This window comes from Trichosurus vulpecula, chromosome 5 (genome assembly GCF_011100635.1).
Source record: "Trichosurus vulpecula isolate mTriVul1 chromosome 5, mTriVul1.pri, whole genome shotgun sequence".
Lineage (NCBI taxonomy): Eukaryota > Metazoa > Chordata > Mammalia > Diprotodontia > Phalangeridae > Trichosurus > Trichosurus vulpecula.
Genome location: NC_050577.1, coordinates 208775414 through 208797957, shown reverse-complemented (window position 1 = coordinate 208797957; position 22544 = coordinate 208775414). Strand labels below are relative to the sequence as shown.

General features: G+C 40.2%; 1 protein-coding gene across 1 annotated transcript in view; it reads left to right on the top strand.

The window, feature by feature from the left end:
- Positions 1-13426, top strand: part of IL15RA (interleukin 15 receptor subunit alpha) — a 43139-nt gene extending 29713 nt beyond the window's left edge. The window contains exons 6-7 of the mRNA XM_036760920.1: positions 12519-12579; positions 13262-13426. Of these exons, the coding sequence (XP_036616815.1) occupies positions 12519-12579; positions 13262-13349 (149 nt within the window). The 3' untranslated portion in view covers positions 13350-13426. The remainder of the gene's footprint in view (positions 1-12518; positions 12580-13261) is intronic.
- Positions 13427-22544: the final 9118 nt, after the last annotated feature.

Here is a 22544-nt window from a genome sequence, read left to right as displayed (position 1 = left end):
TAAAGGACATAGATTGTCCTGTGACAATCATAGGGGTGTCTCTCTGTTAGTCATTCCTGGCAAGATTCTTGCCAGAGTCCTCCTTAATAGGCTGATCCTTCACCTGGAAGATGGTCATCTACCTGAGAGCCAGTGTGGCTTCAGAAAGGGCCAAGCAACAGTCGATATGGTGTTTGCTGCCCAACAACTCAAGGAGAAATACCAGGAGGAGAACAAAGGTCTGCATATGTTTGTAGATCTGACCAAGGCTTTTGATACTGCTAGTCGTGACAGTTTATGGAAAATTATGTCAAAATTTGGTTACTGAGAGAAATTCATCAGCATTGTACATCAATTTCATGACAGATTGCTTGCCCAGGTTCTAGATAATGAACAATGCTCTTGTGCCTTCCCGGTCACCAGTGGAGTGAAACAAGGCTATGTGCCTGTTCCCATGCTTTTTAGCATGATGTTTTCAACCATGTTGTCAGATGCTCTCCATGAGGATGAACACAGCATCATTGTCAGCTAAATGGTAAATTCTTCAACTTGAAAAGGCTACAAGCCAAGACCAAAGTGGAAGGAATGTTGGTGCGTGATTTTTCTGTTTGCAAACGATTGTGCACTCAATGCATCCTCTGAAGCTGAGATGCAATGAAGTATGGATCAGTTCTCTACTGCTTGTGCTAATTTTGACCTAACAACACCAAGAAAACACAGGTGCTCCATCAGCACTACCACACCATCCATACATGGAACCATCAGTTACAGCAAACGGAGAAGTTTTGAATGCTGTGGATAAGTTCACTTACCTTGGTAGTATACTTTCCAGGAATGTACACATTGATAATGAGGTCGCCGAATGCATTGCCAGAGTTTGGGAGGCTCCGAAGCAAGCATGGGAGAGAAGAGGTATTAGACTGATTATCAGACTTAAGGTCTACAGAGCCATGGTGCTAACCTCATTGTTGTATGCCTGTGAAACCTGGACAGTCTACCAGCACCATGCCAGGAAACTGAATCTCTTCCATTTGAATTGTCTTAGGAAGATTCTGAAGATCACCTGGCAGGATAAGGTGCCAGACACTGAGGTACTTTCTGGAATTAAACTGCCAAGCATTCAAACTCTGCTTCAGAGAGAGGACGCAACTCTGATGGGCTGGCCACATTGTTTGAATGCAAAACATACACATACCAAAAAGACTATTTTTTGGAGAACTCACACAGGGCGAGAGTTCACATGGTGGTCAGAAGAAGAAAGACAAGGACACTCTCAAGGTCTCTGTCAAGAACTTTGGAATTGATTGTGTGGCATGGGAGACACTGGCACAGAACCACTAGGTATGGCATGCCCACATCAGAGAAGGTGCTGTGCTCTTTGAGCAAAGCAGAATTGAAACAGCTCAAAGGAAATGCAGGGTGCGCAAGTTTGGAGTATCCACCCCAAATGTTCACATGGACTATTTGTGCCCAACCTGTGGTAGAGCATTCTGAGCTCATATATTGGCCTGATCAGCCACAGTCAGACACATTGAAACTTGACTCAAGCATAATGTGATGTCATTTTGGTCCTCTTCTAGAAGGAAGGACAACAAACAACCAACTAACCAACAATAGAGTAATCAAAAGTCAATATTACCTAGCAAAATAAAATAAGGACATAGTTTGGGTTTTTCTTTTTTTATTTGTATCAACAGAACAATAGTAATGTCAGCGTCCATACCCCCTTGGAAAAATACCATCTCCAAAGCAATTATTTCCTTTTTTATCACTCACTTTAAGGATTCCGTTAGTCAAAAGTGTACAAAGAGATACTTCTGTTACGTGGATTAAATAAAAAGACCAGCTCTCTCTTTGTTTGCTTACCACAAATAAGACTAAGTCTGGTAGTTTCAGGGAATCAAGATTCTTCCCTGAAATTGTTTTTTTTCTGTTAAAGGAAAATTGATTACATTTTTTATTCAAATGAGTTCAAGGACTTCAGGATAAAACATCATAATAATAATTTTCTTATTAATATTTTATAGTACAACTGAGATGGATCTTATTATCCTACATATGCTTCTATAGTCCCTGTTTTTTTTTGTATACTCTCTTCATTTTGTAATGAAGTTTTGTAAACTCTCTTCATTAATTCCAGTATCCCATTTTGCATCTGCTCTCCTTGATCTTAGGATGCTTTTGATCAGTAGCAAGGTACAACCAACTAATTGGTTCAGAATAAGTAAGAGCTTTCTATACTTTGCTTTAATATTGCAGATGTGGCAAAACCATGAGCTGAAGTGAACTATTCCGGATACTATAAAGAGCATACCAAATGGTATAATATTTTTGAGGCATTGCCTTGAATATTATATCAGATGGGAAATAGAAAGCTATGAAGTGGATGGAGACAAAAGTCCAGTGTTCAAACATACTTGAGTCTTTTAATCTCTTGATCAGTAGCCAGAAGGCTAGGAAGACAAAGGGAGCTATCTGGAGTCTGGATGGTCCAATTAAGGGGCAATTGGAACTTAAAAGTAACTTTATTTTGCTGATCAGCTGACAAGTAGGTTGTCTAATCTCCTTATGCTATAGTTATTAAAATGAATGTTCTGAATTTATATATTATCTTAATATAGAATATACTAATAACTCATCTGAAGAATGTACTTCCTAGTCTTTATTCATTCCAAAAAATCTTATCGTGCACTCTAACTACAGCTTCATCTCTAATTGTTGTGTACACTGCAAACAAATTGTTTTAAAGTTCAGAAAATTCCTTGATTCCCTCTTTCTTACCAAATAGCTAACATTATTACAGCAGCATTTATGAATCAACTAGACTGTCTCAGGGCCTTGTTCTCACCATTTGAGGACGACTCAATCCCACATGCCTCCTCCCCAGAAGCTCTGTAAGCCCCAAGTCAAGATCCAGATTCCTCTAACAGCAATATAGGCAGGAAAGGAACATTATGAGCAGCTAAACTGTCAGTGAGAACCTCCAGGCAGTCCTCCATGGCCTTTGATCAAAGGGATCTCTGTCAAGCCAAAGTAGATGAGCGATGACATATTTATGGCCCATATCTGGTGATTCAAGAAATCTTAGTCCTCAAAGAATGTTCTTTCCAACTGGAGTGTCTCAACCTGTTAGACAACCACACTCATCAGTGAGTAAAGGCACATTATTATATAGTTTCATAGTGCAAAAATGAGATGAAGCTCCCCCAAACTTACCTGGAACTAATTCAGTTGTTCTGATTGTTCCAATAGTCTCTTTCTAGGCCTTTATGTATATCTAGACTGAAACTGCAGTATTGGCTGTTCAGTTGAATCTAATTTACCTCTCCAAGGCAGGCAGCAAGGAGACCTAGATGCTAGTCATGGTTCTGAGTTGTACTATTCGGGTAGTTGTCCCCGAGGAACAATGAGAGTTTAAAGAAACAGTGGGTTGTTAAAGAAAGGATAATTTTTGTAATCCTTATTTATCACCATCTATCTTCTCCCCCATTTTAGATTCTGTAGTAAAACAATGCCATTTCACTTAGATCATTAGTTCAAGGAACCATGGCTATATCTATTTCCTATCCATGTATGGTAACGATTTGTACATCAGTCATTAATTGTATACAAAGATGTATATATGTCAAATCCCTTCTTAAAGAACACAACTGTGGCCACTGAGTTAGGGAGTGGCAGGTGAAGGCACCTAACAATAAGGGTAGCTATCTGCTTCCAAGCCTCAATAACTATATATATAGCTAAATCTTTCCCAATTTCCTCCAGGAAAGAACTCGTGAGGACTAGCCATTTCAATTCTCCTAGGGGCTGAACACCTTTTTTTCTGAATAAATTTCATCAGAGACACACATAAAAGACAAAAATAAGCAAATATTTCTCTCACTGTCTGTCTCTCTCTCTCTCTCTCTCTCCCTCCCTCCCTCCGTCTCTCCCTCTCCCTCCCTCTCCCTCTCTCTCCCTCTCTCTCCCTCTCTCCTTTCTCTGTCTCTCCTTTCTCTGTCTCTCTCTCTCTCTCTCTCTCTCTCTCTCCCTCTCTCTCTCTCTCCCTCCCTCTCTCTCCCTCTCTCTCTCTCTCCCTCTCTCTCCCCCTCTCTCTCCCTCTCTCTGTCTCTCTACCTCTCTCTCTCCCTCTCTCCTTCTCTTCCTCTCCCTGTCTCCCTCTCTCCCTCTCTCTCTCTCTCTCTCTATCACTGTAGCCTTTTCCTTCAAACTCCATTATAGCAAAAATTTCTTTACAGTGGGATATGTGACCCCAGAATTGAAGACCTTGGCCTTCAGCAGCAGTTTTGGTGATGAACAGTATTTAGTTGCAGAATCTTTGAGCAGTATCTTTGTGACCGTTTTGGAGCTTCCTTTGGCAGTAGTATAAGTTCCACTTCATCTCATATCATAATCATGACATTTTATCATTTAAATATAATCAACTTGTATGTTAACAACAACAACCACAAAAAGATTCGTCCTGTATGCTGCCCTAAGTATCTTGACTGGTTTCCCAGTATTATGTAACTGGTGAATGAGGCAGGTACAACAGTTGAGCTACTGAAGGAAATTCTCTCCCTCTGGGCTTCCCTGACTTCTTTCAAGTCTCAGCTAAAATCCCATCTTCAGTAATCCCATCCTGATCCCTCATGATGTTCTGAGTTTATCTGCAATTCATATTTATATATATACATATATATATATATGCACACACACACACACACACACATATATATATGTATATACATATCTTACAGTTTACATGTTGTCTCACTCATTAGACTGTGAACTCCTTGCAGTCAGGGACTATTTTTGCCCTTTTTTGTATCCCCAGTGCTTCAAACAGTGCTTGTCACAGAGTAGGTGCTTAATAAATGCAGGCGCAGTTTCTCTTTTTGCCAGATAACCCATTTATCTAATTTGGTTTCTTACTTAAGAATCTTCAATTTTAGAGTCTATCCTAATCTTCCTTTTTCTTTTTGAATTTAATTCTTTTTGTCACTTTGTTTCTAATTTGTTAGACAATTAAATCCTGCCAAACCATTCAGATTGGCCCACTATGGTCCGACAAAGACAAATCAAATTCTTCCTACCAAAAATGAAGCATTGTCTTTTCCCCAAAGGTATTTGACTTGCTTTGTGTATGAAACACCTCTTTTCCTCAAGGAATGATAAGAATTAAAAAGATGAGCTTTCTCTTCCAAATTGAAGAGAAGAAAAAAAGTTAAAGGACACTATTTGTGGATAGGATTCTTATTCATAAGATAAAACTGTGGACTATTTGAGTTGTTGAATCATTTGAGTCACGTGTCTGACTCTCTGAAACTCCATTTTGGGGTTTTCTTTTCAAAGATGCTAGAGTAGTTTGCCATTTCCTTCTCCAGCTCATTTTGCAGATGAAGAAACTGAGGCAAACACGGTTAAATGACTTGCCCAGGGTCACACAACTATTAAATGTCTGAGGTCAGACTTGAACTAAGGTCCTTCTAAATCCAGGGCTATCATTCTAATACACTGTGCCACATAGCCACCCCCAGACTGTTTGAAAGACTTCTCTAGTTTTGGAGTCATTTTAAAAAAGTCTTTTAAAACTGATTTCAATTTTCTTAGGGGCCAAGCACATTTTTACTGAGCAAATTTCATCAAAGACAAAAGCTTTTTTTTCCCCAGCAACCTCTCATTCACACAATCAAAAGTCTTTTGAGCACACATCTGGATAAAAAGATCTTTCCTTTGAAACTGTTTAGTCTGGTCATCTCTAGTAGGCCAACTCAATTTGTCTAAGAATTTGCAAGTTTTATTTCTATAGTGGATAAAATACAAAATATTGGCCTTTTGGGGGATAGAACCATTTTATCCAGAGAAGCTGTGTATCCTATCCTGAAGGTTCTTCCAGTAACCTGAAAAAATCTGATTCACCAGCTTGGGGAAACTGGCCCAAAATCTTAATCTCAAAGGAACCTGATTCTAAACTTTATTGTGTGTCAGGAACCTGATTTATATTTCATTCCCATGAAAGGTCACCTGATAATACTTACTTCTCTCTGCTATGTTTCTTGCATTCCTTACCAGCACTTTGTCTAGACAAGTCTTACTGTGTAGGGGGAGAAAACAGAATTGGTTACATATACCAATTAGGCCAAATTTGCCACTACATGCCAGTTTGGAAACCCTGGCCAGAGAGCCATAAATTTCATGAAATTCCCAGAGTAGCTGGCAACATTTAAGTTCCTGCTTACAAACTTGGGCCATTAGTCTAAGGCTTGGTCTGTCTCCAACACTAAGGAAAAGGGTAAAGAAAACATTTCTGTCACCATGTAACGGGATTAGGCCCATCTCTTACTCTTGGAGTATGTATGGTCCTTTCCTTAAAGGATCACAAATTGTGTGCTGTGACTTAGTGTCAGATTAGGTAGGTAAGTGATATAACATTATAGGAAAGGCTTATCCAGTACCTGGCACAGAGTAGGCACTTAGTAAATGCTTATAGGCTGACCAATTCATTTGGCATAGAACTTCCAATGTATAACACATAAGGCATCTACAAATATGAGCATGGGCAGAAGCACAAATACTTTTTAGTATGTCTGACAGATTTGGTCAGATTCCATGAGACTTAGTACAGTGTCAGCAAGATTGGGCAGCTCTAGTCTAAACATAAACCAAAAACACCTCAAAATCCACCTTGTGGAAGTATTTGATACCATGCCTGTATACAAAAGGAGGGTCAGTTTTTCAGCATTTCTGAGTTTGTGGTGAGGTTTTAAGTAATGGATGACACTTGTTCTAAGCCTCCATCCCATCACCCTAAGAATATGTTTTTAATAAAGGGGGTATAACACATAATAATTCTGGTGACCTTATCCTATCTATTCAGTCCTGTGAGGTCTGTGTCCGAACAAAGAACCCGACTTCTTTAAGAGCTTCAGCATTTCTGCTTTATACATGAATTGTTCAACTTCCCTGATTGTGCTAAAAAAAAACAACCCAAAATTGAAAGCAGCTCAGATAGCATCTACCAAAGATACCTATAAATGGTGCAGAGATAATCATTCCAGACCTCCAGAGTAGACTTTGCATGCGTAAGTAAGTGTGACCAAGTAATCAGAATTTCTGCTTTAAAAGACACTCAAAGAAGCCAGTGAACCAAGCCAAAGGGCTTTTGTTATTTCTTTGTCCAGATAGCAAACCCTGGTGGTTTATCAACTGTAACTCCCAGACACATGTTCATCCAGTGTTTCTGGGCCTCATCTCACATGCATGTATACTGACCTACAACCAGTGAACCTTAATGCATATCCAGCTATAGTTATTTTAGTGGGTAGTACTCTCTTCTCTCTAGGTTTCCAGGCACTTCTCTCTCCTAGTTCTCCTACATGTCTAACCTCTCCTTATTCCCCTTCGGTGGATATTTATTCAGGCTTTACCCACTAACCATGATTGTCCACCAAGGCTCTGTTGTCTCTCTGTACTGTACTGTTTCACTTGGTGATCTTGTCAGCTCCCATGGATTCCATTATCATCTTTCTGTAGGTAATTCTCAGATCTGTTTATATAACCCTACTCTCTTTTCTGACCTCCAGTCTCACATCTACAGATGCCTACAGATATCCCATAGACATCTTAAAATTGAACTTGTCCAAAACTGAACTCACTATCTTTCCCCCGCAAAATCTTTCCCTTCTTCCTAACTTCCCTATAACCATTAAGGGCCCCACCATTCTCCCAGGAATCCAAGCTCACAACCTAATTGTCATCCTTGCCTCCTTATTTTCTCTCATACCGCCCCCCCCCAAGTCTTATTGATTCTACCTATCACTCACATATGCCTCTTTCTGTCCTCTGACACTGCCACCTTCCTGATGCAGGCCCTCATCACCTCAAACCTGGACTACTGAAAGAGCCTGCTGGTTGATCTGCCTGTCACAAGTCTTTCCCCTCTCTCTAATCCATGTCCACACCACCACCTTCCCCCATTCGGTCGCCCTCAGTGGTTCCCTATTAGTTCTAGGATAAAATATAAAATCCTTTTTTTGGCTTTCAAAGGCCTTCTTTACCTTCCTACCTTTCTAGTTTTCTTATATCGCCAACCCCCTGACCCCAACACACACACATACTCAACGCTGGTCTCCTTGCTGTTCCTCTCACACAATATATATTCCATCTCCCTGACTAAATGTTTTTGCTTCCTGACTCCCATGCCTGAGATGCTCTTCCTCCTTGTCTCTGCCTTTGAACTTCCCTGGCTTCCTTCAAGCTTCAGCTAATCTCCCTCCTTCTGAAAGAAGTCTTTCCCAGGTCTCCTTAATCTTAGTGCCTTCCCTCTGAGACTTCTCCCAGTCGTATCCTGCATGTAGCTTGCCTGTACTTGGTTGTTTCCATGTTGTCTCCCCCATTAAACTGTGAGCTCTTTGAGAGGTGTTTTTTGCCTTTCTTTGCATCCTCAGTGCCTATAGCACAGCTCTTAGGAGGGACTTAACATGTCAGTTTTTTGACTGCTATAGCACTAGCAGTGGTGGAATACTAGCTGTCCAGGAAAAGTATTTTTAGGGGAAAGAGGAAGTACTCCAATGCCTGAAATACGACAGGTAGAGCCATGTCTTTGTTGTACTTGGATCCTCATTGTTATCTGAAACTTCAGCCTGACACTGTATGGCATCTTTTCATCTGCTCTTTGAATTCTATTGATTCTTTGATACCAACTTACACCTCTGCTTTGGACCCTGCCCTGCATGGCACCCCCCTGCCCCTGCCCAACTGACCTAAAGTTTCTGGCTATCCAGATTGGATCCTTCTAAAAGCCCCAGCTTTTTCCTGCTTTGCTGGTCTGGAAAGCCTTGAGTGTACCCAACCCAAGCTTCCAAGAAATGTTACACACTGATTTCAGTAACATGAGGCCTCTTCCTTACCACATTTCCAAGAAATGGGTATACCTACTATGAACAGTGAAAATTTCTGGCTTTGTGTCACTTTAGTCATTTAGTCTGGTACTAAGAATTTTTTTCAAGCTCTACTGTCTGGAGTTTTCAAAATGTATGTGTTTTAATTTAAAATGCTCTCATTCTGTTTTCTTCCACAGTATGACTAATATGGAAATATGTTTTACATGATTACACATATATAACCTATATCAGATTGTTTGCCATCTCAGGGAGGGGGAGGGGAAGGAATTTGGAATTTGGAATTTGGAACTCAAAATTTAAAAAAAAAAGTGAACATTAAAAATTGTTTTTACATGTAATTGGGAGAATATAAAATGTTTAAAATTTTTTTTAGAAATAAAATGCTCTCATTCTCACTTATTCTGGACTGCTGTCCAGCCATATACCACCAGGCCCAGAGCTAGGCTAGTGCTGGGTGACTCTAGCCTGAGTTCAAGAAAAAGAGAACAGCTTGGGGCAAGAAGACCATGGTAGAGGACATTTTGAATCTTTGCATCAATACCATCTCAAACTGGTTTTCCTTTTCCTTCACAATCATTCCTAGAGAACATAAATGTCCTGAATTCCTAAATACTAAGAGACCACAACTTCATGGTCCATAGCCAGTAGAATATCATCAGGAGTCAAGAAAAGGGAGTTTCCGGACTCTTTCATCTTCCCCCCAGTGCTAATACCATGGTTTCTTTGACTCTTCTTACTCCCCTGCATCTCCAGCTTTTCTAGGTCACACACCCATCTAATGAGCTCAATAGGTAGGATAGTTTGGCAGCTGGTGTGTAAATTCATGAGCTTAGCTTTACTCCGAATTTTTTCATATGAGGGTGGGGTATTGATGTAATCGAAAAAGCTGTAAGAGACTATGGGTTTGTGTTTCAGTCATAAAATTTAGTGGAGTGTCTCCCCTACCCACACACCCCCTTTTTTCACTTTCACTTTTAGTAATTGTAAATTATTTATAGTAATTGAACAAAAACAGGAAGCAAGTATTATGAAGGAGAAACTAGATTATTGGCATCCACTTGCTTTTTCTAATAAATCTTACCAGCTACAGTAAATGGAATGCTAACCTTATTGGCCAATGTGAAGATATACCTAGGTGACTACTAGAGATTATTTGCTAGTCCAGCCTTTCTCTTTTAGCTTTTGTGTCATCAAAGCTGGTGTTTCATTCAAGTTTGAAAACCCAAGTCATTTCTAGGAGTGTTGCCTGGCCTTACTGCCTCCTTCATGATTTATTTTCCCTAGCATCTGAGTCACAAGAATCAATCATAATTGCCTACCTTGTCATTTGTCCTCTTTGAAGTTATCTGTCTCAATGCCTGCACATCTGGAGGCTACTCCTCTACATATTTAGGTGACTTCTACACACTGTATGGTTTCATGCTTTTGAAGATTGACTAAATAATGTTAAGTCAGATGAACTGAATTGATTTGGAGCTTGTTACTATTACACAATGAGGCTTAAAGCTCCTCTGTTTGATCTCTAGCCTACTCCTTCTCTCTTCCACCTACAGATTGCATTCTTATTTGCTACAACTAAAATATGGTTTCTCATATGGGGACTCATAAGATAGCAACATCTCATTGAAGTTATCACAGGTCTGGTCCTCAGCTTTGCCTACTCAGGGACTTGATTTTACCAGTAAACACAGAGGTCGTTTGGTTCCAAGTTTATGTTAATGATACAATATTGGTTTATAAAAACTGAATACCAGCTTTTATAATGGAAGTTAGAGCTGGCAAGATAATTCCATAAATTGTCATTGCACAGAGCACTGACTCTGGGTAGTGCTACTCAGGAGACCAAACTGTAGGTAAGAAAACTTTGGAGGCATAGAATTAGAATAAAGAGAGTAAATGTTAAGTGAGATTTCCATCAACACTTATTAGTTGGTTAATCAGCCTTCTCTACTCTGGGACTGTTTGTCTAGTATAACTGTTGAACACCCTGAGCAATACTGGATAAACACTAACCCAATCTTACTTTTGACTCTCTTTTTACTAGACTTCATACATGTCTTCCCCCTCTTCCTACCCCACTAGAACTTCTGTATGCCACAATCTTGGACTTTTTACAGTTGACTATTTAATATTAATTACATGTTAGATTCTTCCATTAAAGTCTGATGCCTCATTGTGACATGGAGAGAAATATGAGTTCTGTTAAAAAGAAAAAACATTTTATTCATGTATTTCATTTTACATCATAGAATATTGAGTCATTTCTGGAAAAGCCCCTCTAATCCCCCTAGAAATGGAACCAGCCCTTTCACCAAAAAAAAAGGTTGGGGTTTTTTTTGACCTTATACAGTGACTAACAGTGTACTAAACATCCTACTGTCATAGTCCCTAAGTTCTTTGCTGAGAGGAAGAGCAGCATTTCATTAACTTTTCTCTAGGACCATTCTTGGTTTTTAAATTGCTCAGAGTTTGGGAGTAAGCCTGAATTCTTAAACATGATTCCAGCAGATCAAAAGCTCTGGATATGCTTGAGGTATAGACTCAGTAATAGCCCAAGATAAAAGCTGGCTTTGGGTTGTTAAATTTTTTTCAGCCAAAAAAACTCATAAAGACCCCTAAGGCTAAGAGTTTTGTGATCAGTTTCAGTAGAGTGCCTATGCCTAGTAAATCACAGTTTCTTGAAATCCCCAGGTCTCCACTTTTGTTTGGTGCCTTTTCAGGCTTTCATATGAAAATTCTGAGGGCACATCCCTACACATTTAGTGTTTATGGAAACTTGTGTCTTATCTATACCTCCCCACTTGTCTCAAAAGCCTTGGACACCTTTCGTGTCTCTAAGACTCCCTTCCCTTCTCCTTGAGACATCTACTTTTTTCTCTTACTATCCCACTCTTTTACTCTTATGCCTCTTGGCTAAATCATACAGGAAACATCTATATACTTCTTCCTTTCCTGTTTCAATAATTTCTTCTCTCCAAATACTATGTTCTCTTTTTCTTATTCCCCAACCAAAAATTACATAAAAGCAACAATGGAAGAAGAAGAAATGACATCTCTCTTTCACCCTTCTAGAAACCTTATCCTCCTTAGAAAGCATTCAGATTGTATCGATATTCACTAAGGGAATCAGTTTATAGTTTTCTTTCTCTGTTTCTGTTCTCCCTGCTTTAGGTATCAAAACCATATTTGTGTCATAAAAGGAATAGGGTAGGACTCCCTTGCCTATTTTAAAAAATAGTTTATATAGTATTGGGATTAATTGTTCCTTAAATGTTTGGTAGAATTCACTTGTTAAATCCATCTGTTCCTGGGGATTTTTTTCTTAGGGAACTCATTTATGGCTTGTTTCATTTCTTTTTCTAAGATAGGGTTAAATATTCTATTTCCTCTTCTGTTAATCTGGGCAATCTATATTGTGAAGGGAGCAAATAGCTGGGGAGTAGGAGGAGGATATGTGTAAAAGGGATCAGGGATATGGCAATTGACATGAATGGGATCATATAGAGCTCTTTCTACCATAGATAGACACTCAGAGAAGAACTCAATACCAAGAATAAACTGGTTGCAAATTGTAAAGGATTTTCAGGATCTTAGACATAAATTAGATCTTGGAATTTATCATGACATAAACACTGTTTTGTGTTTCTCTTCCAGTGGTTGTTTCCATAAGTATCCTGGGAGTTATTTTGATATATATATACCACATCAGAAGAAGGTAAGTAGCACAAGAGAAAAATAGTGGAATTCATTCTTCATTCCATATGAGAAATTAATTCCCTTCTCAGAAAATAGAGAGTTCCTGTCTTCTGTGATTCTATTGCCAGCCACCAAGATGGTTGCATGCTGTGACCCTGTTGTCACTCAGCCTAACAGAGCTCCAGAGTGGAAGTTGTACCTGCTTTGCTCTCATTGTCCCCAGATGGGGCCACATGAATACAGAGGAGCTGTTTGGTCCTACTTCCCTTCCTAAACACACTGTCAAATTCACAAGTCAAAAACTGTTCAATATAGCTTGGCACAATATCAGCTTTCCTTCAAAGAGGTAAAAATACATTCACGGGTATTATTAACTCATATCTTCAGTTCATCTCCAGGAAAAAGGTTATAGTCCATTGGCCCACATACTGGGAACTGAAGGTCCCTTTCAACTATGAACTCCTATGATTTCTAAAGGAATTAAGATGGGCTATTGACAAATAAGGAGTAAATAGATTTTCTATGCTTCAGTACTTCAAAATAGCAATATTATTATACAAAATATTATTATGTAATACTTTGGACTTCTTATCAGCATCCAGCATAATGCTTTACACATACAAAAAGTTCAATAAATACTTATTGATTTGAGCTCAAGGGATACTTGGCCTTCTGATAGTAATGAATTTTCTGCCTTGCAGGAATCCAATCCCAGAACACTCTGTTGAGATGGAAGAGATGCCAATGAGAGGGGAAACTGACAACAAAGAAGAAGGTGTAGAGAGCTAACTACAGAACCTGTGTATCAAAAATGGAAAGACAAATTCCTTTTATCCATCGCTCTTATGTAACAAGGTCTAGGCAAAGAAGACACATTTACCTTAGCAGCAAAGAGCTTTCTTTGGCTTAAACAAACGGGGAGAAACAAGCCAAAATGAAAAATCTAAGCACTGCAGCTGAGGAGGGATACACAGCCCTTAACTTCAAGTCCCTTATGCATCTATTGAATACCCTAACAACAGGATGGAATTTGACTGGAAAAGGTTCTCCCTGGGTACAATAGGTGCACTTATAAGACACAGGGCACTTAAGAAGTACATTGTAGGAAAGTTTGCCAGGCAAAAGCTCAACTCTCCAGATCTTCATTAGTAGGTACTTACTTCATTTGGTTGTGAAGGGAGATTGAAAGGAACCCCAGTATTTTTTCTAAAAAAAAAATCTAACCTACAAATGACAAAGAGAACATATGTCTATGGCAGTAATTACCTGTAATTCTTCCCTCTGAAATGTCTGGTTAAAAGATTTGTTATTTTTGAATGAATAGCATGAGCATTTCAATGCCTGAAAAACATATCTCCAGCTAGATTGCTTCCCTTAAAATATACTGTAAGGGAGTCATTGATCAGGCAGAAGAGAAATGTGCAAATCCTTTTGACTGATGACTTTGGGATCATGGGTTCAAAATAGATGGTATACTTATTTTATATGTGTATATGTCTAGTTTATATACTTGTCTGAATGTATGTAATATGATATAAGATAAAATAAAAATTATATTTTAATTTTTTAACATAAAAGTGAGCAGAATAATGTTTGAGGATTAAAAAAATATTATGAGTGAAGGAAGGAAAAAGAATGGAGAGAGTATAAGCTCTCTGTACTGAGTACTTTGTTGTTGTAATATAGGAAAAGAGGAGTGGGGTTGGAGGGAACCTGAGGGTTCCTCCTCCACATTGATGTTCCCCTCTGTGGCTCCTTACAGCACTGCTTTTTTCTGGAAACATTGGAGCAAGACCATATGAATTACCATTGGTCCTAGCAATGTTATCTGTCTCCCACAAGGACTTACATACTTCCCATTTCTATACTATTCATTTCTCTCTCCTTATCTGGTTGTCCAGGGTTCCCAGTTAGTACCTCCTCACTGTCCATTGTTCTTAAGCTAGTCTTGCTTCCCCATCAAAATTTCTTAGCTATCATGAAAGAATGCAGATAAATTCAGTTAAGTGTTAATGATAAATATGAACTGTATGCCTTATATCTTCATAATTCATTTGTAGTACAAGATCAAGTCTGCAAGAGAAATTGATAAGTCTCTGATATTTTCTGAGCCAAGTCAATACAATATTGTAGGAGGGAGCCTTTGGTTGCTATACTTCCCTCCCATGAGTACAGTGGCATTGGGTGTCTTGTTACTATCTCATAGGGGCGGAGCTTATGGGAACCAAATGGTCTAGATCTAAGGCTTAGCAGGGCTAAAGGAAAAGCTTTAGGCCAGGGGATACCTAGCTCCTCAGAGAATTTAGCAAGGCATGTTTTTAAAAGTATCCCATTCACTCTTTCAACCATTCCTTTTGACTAGAGGTGACAGGCATAATGGAGCTACTGAGTAATTGGCCAGGATGAAAGCATCTTAGCTAACGAAACTCCTGTGAAATGGGTGCCTCTATCACTAAATATTTCCTTAGGAACCACCCCACCACCACCATAATGGAATGATTTTTTCTAAGGATTTTTGCTGCCCCAGAGGATGTGGCAGTACAACAGGGGAACACTTCCACCCACTGGGAGAACATACAGACCATTACCAAAGCATATTTATAACCATGGGTTGATGGCACTTGAATGAAATTGATCTGCCAGATTTCAAAGGGCACATCTGGGAGAGGAAACTGCCCACGGTAAGGCTTCAGAGGCTTGGATGCATTGTGCATGGGGCAGGCGGGACACATCTCATAGGTAGTGACAGCAACCCTTTAAACCACCACCACCACCAAAATTTTCAGGCAAGCTTCACTAGCTTGTCAGGTCCCTGATGGCGGAGGTGTTCCCTCATAGGGAGGGATAAATTCTTAGGGAGTCCTTATAGGTCCATTTAGGCCAACCCATAGTCCCATAGTCTTATCAAGCTTACATCCTTCCTTTCGAAGTTTTTCTTGCTTTGTGATAAGCATTCTTTTCTGCACCGTGGCTATTTCTTCTTTTGTTAGGCTAAGAGGCTTAGAGGCCTTCAGGGTGAGATGCATATGCTAGGGCTTATGGGGCAAAGTGAAAGTTCCATAGGGACCTGTATTGTAGGAGCCATACTCTCAGGAGTTTGGGGAGTCATAGCTTTGGTTTTAGCTGCTTGGTCTCCAAGTCTTTTCCACAGGCATGAACGCAGTTTTCTTGGCTGTGCCCTGGAATTTTAATTACTGCTACAGCCTGAGGAAGCAGTAAACAATATAATAGAAAGCCACTGATTTTTAATGGCTGTCCTGAGGAGAGGAAGCCCCCATGTTTCCATAGCATCCCATGTATTACCCCAAATGCATACCTGCTATCAGTGTAGATAGTAATCCTTTTTCCTTTTCCTAATTCTCAAGCTCTAGCTACTGCCTCAAATTTGGCTTATTGTGCCAAATGGGCATCAAGTAATGATGAACTGACAACCAAGTCTCCTCACTTCAACCACTTCTGTGGTGGTGGTGATGCCATAGCTGACAACCAAGTCTCCTTCCTCATTTCTGAGGCAAGATCCATCAGTATACCATTCCAAATCTCCCTCTAAGGGGGTTTCCTTCAGATCCTCTGGGAAGAAAGCAAGACATCCAGATAAATTACACAGTCATGGTCTAAAGTTTCATTCTCACTTTCCCTCTCAGGTAGATGGTAGAATTGAGTGTGTTTACATGTTTAATGGTCAGATTAAGCTTGGATCACAGAGTCACTTCCAAATTGGCTAGCCTGCTAGAGGACAAATGTTTAGTATGGTGTGAATTTAGTAGTGTTTCAGTGGCATGGGGAACATGTACTGTTACGGGAGAGTCAAGACAAACATCCTCAAAATGAATAAATAGTTAAAAATTAAATTTTTTTAAATAAAAAAAAAGACAAACGTCCTCAGTGACAGAAACAAGGATATCTGTGGCTACTACTGCCTGGAGAAGGCCTGGGAGACCTTTAGTGGCATTGTCCAAAGTTTTACTATAGCATCCCACAGGATGAAAGTTTTCACCATGATTTCTCAGAGACTAATAAATCAAAGGGGAGAGAATGGTTGGGGAAGCCCAAAGTTGTTGGGTGTTGGAGGGCAGACAATAACAGCCAGAGGTTCAGAATCACTAAGATGGAGAAAGAATATGATGAAGCAGAAGTATGCTAAGGATTTTGGAATGGATTCTGGAAGATTATCAGTTTATTGAGGGAGGCAGATGATTAGACAGTTCAAAGCCCTCCCAAACCTGAGACAGGTGTTGACATTAAGTCCTATGAGGTTCTGGAGACTGGACCTCCTGTAAATTGTAGCAGTCAAAGGTATAGCCAAGGGGAAGCAGGACAGGAGGCAGGGGCTGGCAATTATTGGTGTCTGGTCTGGGTACAGCTCTTAGACCACTAACTAGAGAAGGCCTGGGGGTGAAATAGGCCTGAAACTAGGACTTTGGACACCAGCTACAGCTCCCTCTCATTATTTTAGAGGCATCCCTAAGGAATTGTAGGGTGTCTCTTCCCTAAAGGTATTGGCTTGAGCCAATGTGATCCCCTAATCAATCAGCAGCCATCAGCATTGAGGCAAGACCCTCCACCAGCAAAAAGAATACAGTACTACTGGTATTGTACAACTTGTAATTAGCACCAGTTCCATTTAACCAAGTATGGGCACACCTCAGAGATATCGTGGGTTTGGTTACAAACCACCGCAATAGAGCAAATATTGCAAAAAAACGAGTCACAGATTTTTTTGTTTCCCAATGTGTATAAAAGTCATGTTTATACTATACTGTAATCTACTAAGTGTGTAATAGTATTATGTCTAAAAAAAGTATATCCCTTAGTTAAAAAATACTTCATTGCTAAAAAAAAAAATGCTAACCATCCTCTGAGCCTTAAACAAGTTGTAATCTTTTTGCTGGTGGAGGGTCTTGCCTCAATGTTGACAGTGGTTGGTTGCTGAAAATTGGGGTGGCTGTGGTAATTTCTTAAAATAGACAATGAAATTAGCACATCTATTGACTCTTCCTTTCATTTGAACACTTGGAGGACATTTGTAGGGTTGTTAATTGGCTTAATTTCAATATTGTTGTGTCTCAGGAAATAGGGAGGCCACAGAGGGAGAGAGACGGGAATAGCCAGTGGGTAGAGTAGCCAGAACACACGCATTGATCAAGTTTGCTGACTTTTATGGGTGAATACAATAGTCTTACAATAGTAACATCAAAGATCACTGATCACACATCATCATAACAGATATAATAATAATGAAAAAGTTTGAGATACTGTGAGAATTACCAAAATGTGAGACAGAGACAAAATGTGAATATATGCTGTTGGAAAAATGATGCCAATAAACTTGCTCCATGCAGGGTTGCCATAAACCTTCACTTTGTAAAATAAAAATAAAAATAAAAACCCACAATATCTGTGAAGAGCAATAAAGCAAAGCACAATAAAATGAGGAGTGCCTGAAACATCAAGTAGCTTTTACAAAGGTATACTTACTAGAAAGATACAGCAAGAACAGATGTAGAAACACCCCCTCCCCCCAGCCCACTGTTTGATAGTACTCTCTCTTTTATACTAGTTCAATCTCTGGGAAGAATGGACTAAGGCTTAACACAGTTTTTTCATAGCAGTGATTCAACCAAGTTCATTTCCAAATACAGCATAGCCACTGGATAGATCTGCATCTCAGCTACCACTGGGATAGATCTCAAAGTTAAATCCTCAGGACCCTGATGCCAGACTCATTAGCTGCAAAACTCAGCATGGTCTCCATTCCTAGATATCTTAGTGGTTCTTGACCCTTCAAAGCTCACAAGGTCATAACTGTGTCCAATCTCCACCCAAAACAAGAAAGAATGCAAAGATACAAAGAACAAAGACATTCCCTTATGACATTTTCTCTCTTTAAGCAGAATTTAGACAGGCAAGAAGGAGTCAGACCAAGGTACAGGCCTTGCTAAGGAGGGCCTTTTGAATGCATCCTGGTCCCAGCTTCCTAGCCAATCAAGAGGGCTCCTATTCACTGCACGGTTGGCAAACTATTTACAGAATATCTAATAATGTTCCAAAGTTCACTTGAGGACTACATCAGCCAAATGCTCTGAACAAGCTCATAAGTACTAGGCCCGTTGGCCAATCCCTTGTTGCAAATGGTTTAATGGTCTTCTTTTCTTTCTTTTTCTTTCCTTTTTTGGGGGGTAGGGTTGTTGGTGATGGTGGTGGTGGTAGAGAATTTGTCCTTAGAGAACTAAGGGACTTTAGTGTAACACCCTAATCTACCAGTGCCTGGTCCTTCTTACATCTCACACCCTCCTCCAAAATGATCTCACCCATAACGCACAAGTGTTCTTTATCTTTAATGCTGTTAGAGACTGACATTCCTCTCTCTGACCCTCTGAGCATTCCATCTCTCTCTCTCTGTATATATGTATATATACATGTATGTATGTGTATATACACACACATATGTGTGTATAAATATATATATATATATATAATTCCACATATATATGAAGAGAAAAAAAAGGGGGCAGGGAGAGAGAAACACAGAGAGAGAAAGAACACTGCATAATCCTCAAGAGTCTGTCCTGGGCCCTCTTCTCTTCTCCTTCTATACTACCTAAATTGGTGATCTCATCAGGTCCCATGAATTTAATTAATTACCTTCCCTATGCTGATGATTCTCACATTTGCCACAAACTCTCCGCTGACCCCCAATCTCACATCTCCAATTGACTTTCAGACATCTTGAGCCAGATGTATAGTAGATATCTGAAATACAATTATCTCCAAAATGAAAGTCATTATCCTTCTCCCTAAACTTTCCCCCTCCCCCTATTACTGGGGAGGGCAACACCATACCCCCAGTTCCTCAGGAATACAACCTAGGTCTGATCATGTTTTCCCCCTACTCAATAAACTCCAGTTTGCCTCCAGGATCAAATACAAAATACTCTATTTGGCATTTAAAGCCCTTTATAACCTATCCCCCTCCTACCTTTACCTTTAATAAGTCTTCTTATTCCACTTGTACTCTCTAAAATGTACTCTTTGATCCAGTGACACTGGCATCTTGGTTGTTCCACAAGCAAGACATTCTATCTCTTGACTCCAAACCTTTTCTCTGGCTGTCCCCTATACCTGAAATGCTCTCCCTCCTCTCCAACTACTGACCTTCCTGGCTTCCTTTAGGTCCCAACTAAAATCCCACCTTCTACATGAAACCTTTCCCAACCCCTTTTAATTCCAGTGCCTTCCCTCAGTTAATTATCTACTACTTATCTCATATATAGCTTGCTTTGCATATTGTGTCTTTGTTTGCATGCTGTCTCCTCCATATGCTCTTTGAAGGCAGGCCTCCTTTTGTATCCCCAGTGCTTAGCCCAGTTCCTGGAACATAGTAAGCACCTGGTAAGTGTTTATTGATCAGTGTATCTTACTTGTCTCTACTTTGTGTCTCTTGATGTCTCTGGTCACACTGGAAGCCTGCCTTCCCTATTACTGAAGAGTGCAACACCATCCTCCTCATGCTCACAACCTAGGAGTCATCCTAGACTCCTATCTTTGATCCCCCCTGCCCTATATCCAATCTGTTGCCAAGGCCTGCTGATTTCACCTTTGCAACATCTCTCAGATATACCCCCTTCTCTCTTCCGACACTGCCCCCATTCTATAGAGTGCAGGCCCTCATCATCCCATGCCTGGATTATTGCAGTAGCCTGCTGGTGAGTCTGCCTGCCTCAAGTCTTTCCCCACTCCAATCCATCCTCCATTCAGCCACTAAAGTGATTTTCTTACCATGCAGGTAAGAATAATAAATTCCAGTGGCTTCCTATTGCCTCCAGGAGCAAATAAAAAATGATCTATTTGACATTCCAAGCCCTTACCTTTCCAGTCTTCTTATACCTTACTCCCTAACACTTAACTCTTCTATCCAGTGTCACTGGCCTCCCTGCCATTCTATGGACAAGATGTTCCATCTCTTGAGTGTGGGCATTTCCCCCGCCTCCATGCCTGAAAAGCTCTCTATACTCTCCAACTATTGACCTCCCTGGCTTCCTTTAAGTCCCAATTAAAATCCCACCTTCAACAAGAAGGCTTCCTCAATGCCTCTTAATTCCAGTACTTTCTTTCCCTGTTAATTATTTCCAATTTATGCCATATATAGCTTGCTTTGTCTCTCCCATTCAATTGTAAGCTCCTTAAGGGCAAGGACTATCCTTTGCCTCTTTTTGTATCCCTAGCACTTAGCACAGTGCCTGGCACATCTGCTTACTAAATGTTTATTGATTGATTAATTGGAAGTAGATTCCAGGGATGGGATGAAGTGTTATAGACTGAATTTGTTGATCTCACCAATCCTAGATCTGCCAATTCTGCTCTCAATTCTTTGCTCTAGTCCCAGTCTATCTGTCCCTCAACTTGATCTGGATCCCCCCTCTATTCCAGTGTTGGTTTCAACCATCATCCACTTGTGTCTGCCAGTCTGTACAATGGCTGTCAAATGGCTGTCGATTAGAATGGAATTTCACAAGGTATACTGCAGTAATCCTCTGTCAGCCCTACAGGAAACCTTAGTTTCTCTGAGTGGCCGCTGTTTCTCTTTGGAAGTTCCTTCAAGGGCAAAAGCTACAGGAGCTTGAGAACACTGGGTAATATCTGCCTGCTCACGGGCAGACATTTCCAAACCATCAAGAATCTATGGCCACGACAAAGAGCTACACTATAAATACATGAGGGTGAAAAGCTGCCGTGGAAAGTGATTTGTCCAAGGCTTAGACCATTCTCTAGAAGTCGTTTTGCTTGCTAACTCCCCATGACCTCATACTGTGGTATTTCTTCTTTTCCCAACATGATACAGTAAAACCTTCATTGATTCTTGAGTCACAGGCGGTGGTTGTTCAGTAGTTTCAGTCATGTCTGACTCTTTGTGACCCCATTTGGGGTTTTCTTGGCAAAGATACAGGAGTGGTTACCTGTTTCTTTCTCCAGCTCATTTTATAGATGAGGAACTGAGGCAAACAGGGTTAAGTGACTTCCCCAGGGTCACACTGTAAGTGTCTGAGACCAGCTTTAAACTTGTGTCTTCCTGACTCCAGGCCTAGCACCCTGTACACTGCACTACCTAGCGGCCTTGTTTTGAGTCAAAGGACCTAGGTTCAAATGCCACCTCCAGTATTTATCATCTTTGGACCTTAGGCAAGTCACTAATTTCCCTAGGAATCAGTTGCCCCACAGGTAAAATGAGAGGGTTGGACTAGATGGCTTATGAGGTCCCTTCCAGCTCTAAATTCTATGATTCTTTCTAGGGATAATTCTGCAGTTTTAATTCTCTACTCAATCTAGATCTCCTCAGGAGATCATTATCTGCTTTGACTTAATCTGTTTCTACTTAAATGTTCAAGGTTTAAGATGAGAAGGGATCAAGGAAATTGAAACTTGTAGGTAGCTAGGTGGCTCAGTAGACAGAATGCTGGGCCAGGAGTCACAGAGACCTGAGTTGAAGATATCTCACACACTTACTGTGTGACCTTGGGAAAGTCATTTAACCACTACTGCTAAAGTTTTTTCAACTGTAAAATGAGAAAAACAGTGGCACCTACCTCCTAGGATTATTTTGAAGATTGAATGAGATAATATTTGTAAAGCATTTAACGCAGTGCCTGGCATATAGTAGGCACTTAATAAATGCTTATTTTCCTTCCTTCCCCATACCTTTGTTATTCAGTCGTGTTCAACTATTTGTGACCCCATTTGGGGTTTTCTTGGCAAAGATACTGGAATGGTTTGCCATTGCCTTCTCGGGCTCATTTTACAGATGAGGAAACTGAGGCAAACAGGATTAAGGGACTTGTTCAGGGTCACACAGCCAGTAAGCATCTGAGGCCAGATTTGAACTCAGGAAGATAAGTCTTCCTTACTTCAGAGTCGGCCAGTCAGCAGCCTATCCACTGCACCACCCAGCTGTCCTATGCCATACCTTAGGAAAGGCTATTATTACCT